The sequence below is a fragment of the Scylla paramamosain genome, chromosome 37, assembly GCF_035594125.1.
Source record: "Scylla paramamosain isolate STU-SP2022 chromosome 37, ASM3559412v1, whole genome shotgun sequence".
Classification (NCBI taxonomy): Eukaryota; Metazoa; Arthropoda; class Malacostraca; order Decapoda; family Portunidae; genus Scylla; species Scylla paramamosain.
Genome location: NC_087187.1, coordinates 7,057,501 through 7,060,000, shown reverse-complemented (window position 1 = coordinate 7,060,000; position 2,500 = coordinate 7,057,501). Strand labels below are relative to the sequence as shown.

The following is a 2,500-nucleotide window of genomic DNA, read 5'->3' as shown; positions in this document are numbered from 1 at the left end:
CTATAACTTCTTGACCATGCACACCAGAACACGCGAGAACACCCTCATAAACCAAGAAAAAAAAAAAAAAATTAAAACACCTGACTGCACCTCTGAAATTACAACTGCACCTTAGAAGGGGAAAGAAAAACGAAAAAAAAAAACGAAAGAAAGAAAGAAAGAAGGCCAGCAAGAAAGATAGCCAACATGAGGGTTATTAATATTTTCTATTTGACATAAACTTTCACCAGGACACTCAGCAAGTAATATGAAAACCTCACTCAATATTCATACGTATTCCAGCTGCCGCTCACAGGTATGCTCTCCAGGCTTAGGTTACTTATATCACAACCCACAAATCTTGCAGCGTAAAGAGCAGAGCCATGTCGCCGCCCACGTTCACCATGATGTGTGTGCGTGTGTTAGTGGGTGGGTGGGTAGGTGGGTAGGCGTGTACACAGTAAAGGAAAGCACATAAAGAAGTAAGAATGAAAATAAAAAAGCACACACACACACACACACACACACACACACACACACACACACACACACACACACACACACACACACACACACACACACACACACACACACACACAGAGAGAGAGAGAGAGAGAGAGAGAGAGAGAGAGAGAGAGAGAGAGAGAGAGAGAGAGAGAGAGAGAGAGAGAGAGAGAGAGAGAACTTGTAACGCATATGTTAATAAAAAAAAAAAAAAAAAAAAAAAAAAAAAAAAATATATATATATATATATATATATATATATATATATATATATATATATATATATATATATATATATATATATATATATATGAACCGTACCTGTTACCTTTGAAAATAAGAAATATGTAGCATCTGCTTTTTTTTTTATGTAGTGCCATAAGTAGAAAAACCTACATACTATTCTAACAATGTTATTTCTCGCGATGCCATAACAAATAATGAAAAAAATTACTTGTGGAACGCGAGCCGCTACGTATACATAATTTTTAAACACTCACCTGGGACACACAATCTCTCTCTCTCTCTCTCTCTCTCTCTCTCTCTCTCTCTCTCTCTCTCTCTCTCTCTCTCTCTCTCTGTAAATTGAAATAACTACATTAAAACTGCCATTCACTGCTTGTTGGTAATAGCAGGAGCGCCAGACATTATGAAACATTACGTTACTCCAATTATTATTCCAAATGTTACTCCAATTATGGTATTTAGTTAGTGTTGTGAGTAATTGCGCGGGAGTTGTAAGGGACAGGTGGAGTTTGTGGAATGGCTGTGCTACTGATGGCGGGAGTGACCTGTGCTGCCTGTGGGAGTAATGGAAGGCTGGGCGTGTTTTTGTATCTTATTGCTCGGAAAATAGTGAGGGTATAAATGTTACAGGAATAAATGGTCCGGGAAAATGTCACCAACCCTTCTTTGGTATTGTCTGTGTCCTTTCTGTCGTTTGTCCGCTTGTTCCGTCAGTCATTCCTCGTGTGGTGCTTTCGTTGGCATTATAACTTTGTCTTGACTTTTTTTTTTCCAGGGAGGCTTTTGTTCTTCTGTGCTGTTTTATTTATTTATTTATTCATATATCTATTTGTGTTTATAGATTATTTTTTCATGACTGACTATATGGTTTCTTCTCTCTTGTTTGATGTTCATACCATTCACACACACACACACACACACACACACACACACACACACACACACACACACACACACACACACACACACACACACACACACACACACACACACACACACACACCAACCAACCCACCCACACACCCACACACCCCAACCTCCCTCACCACCACCAACAACACAAACAACACTCACAATGCACGTTGAGCTTAATGATGTCCTCCACCACTGACGTCGGCAGGTCTCTGTTCTCAGCCCTGCAGGAGAGCACCGCGCCGTGGTTCTCCCTTGTGGGCGTGAGACGGAGGGTGGACCTGCTCACGTTGCCTTCCATCAGCACCTGCGGGAGGGAGAGAGGGAGAGAGAGTGGGTGTTAGTGACTGTGAGAGACGTGAGCGAGTGAGTAAGAGGAAGAGAAGGAGGGTAATAAAGTGAGGGAGAGAGGGTATTAAAGTAATAGAGAGGAGAGTGAGCGAAGAGAAGGAGAGAAGGGAGGGAGGGCATGTATTAATGTGAGTATGAGGAGTGGGGAATGAAGTAGAGTGACCCAGTGAGAATGAAGGAGGGGGTGTATTTATGTGAGTGTGACAGAGGGGGAGAGAGGAGAGTAAGTGAATCAGAGAGAAGTAATGCATTAAAGAGTGAATAGAGGAGAGAGGGAGTGAATTAGAGTGAGAGAGAGAGAGAGAGAGAGAGAGAGTGTGTGTGTGTTACTGAGTGTGAGAGTAGAATGAATGAGCGAGGGAGATAAGAGAGAATGTGTGTATTAAAGAGTGAGGGAAGGAGAGAGAGGGAGTGAAGGGGAGAGTGAATTCAAGAGTGCGTAGGAGAGAAAAGGAGTGAATCAGAGTGAATTGAAGAGTGAGTGAGAGTAAAGAAGGAAAAGAGGGAG

At 42.0% G+C, this 2,500-nt stretch overlaps 2 protein-coding genes across 2 annotated transcripts in view; both read right to left on the bottom strand.

The window, feature by feature from the left end:
* Positions 1-1,942, bottom strand: part of LOC135091450 (fasciclin-2-like) — a 29,497-nt gene extending 27,555 nt beyond the window's left edge. The window contains exon 1 of the mRNA XM_063989102.1: positions 1,804-1,942. Coding sequence (XP_063845172.1) covers positions 1,804-1,942 — 139 coding nt within the window. The remainder of the gene's footprint in view (positions 1-1,803) is intronic.
* The window catches only part of LOC135091451 (synaptogenesis protein syg-2-like), a 53,343-nt gene continuing 52,652 nt past the window's right edge, over positions 1,810-2,500 (bottom strand). The window contains exon 6 of the mRNA XM_063989103.1: positions 1,810-1,948. The gene's annotated coding sequence lies outside the window, so the exon portion shown is untranslated. The remainder of the gene's footprint in view (positions 1,949-2,500) is intronic.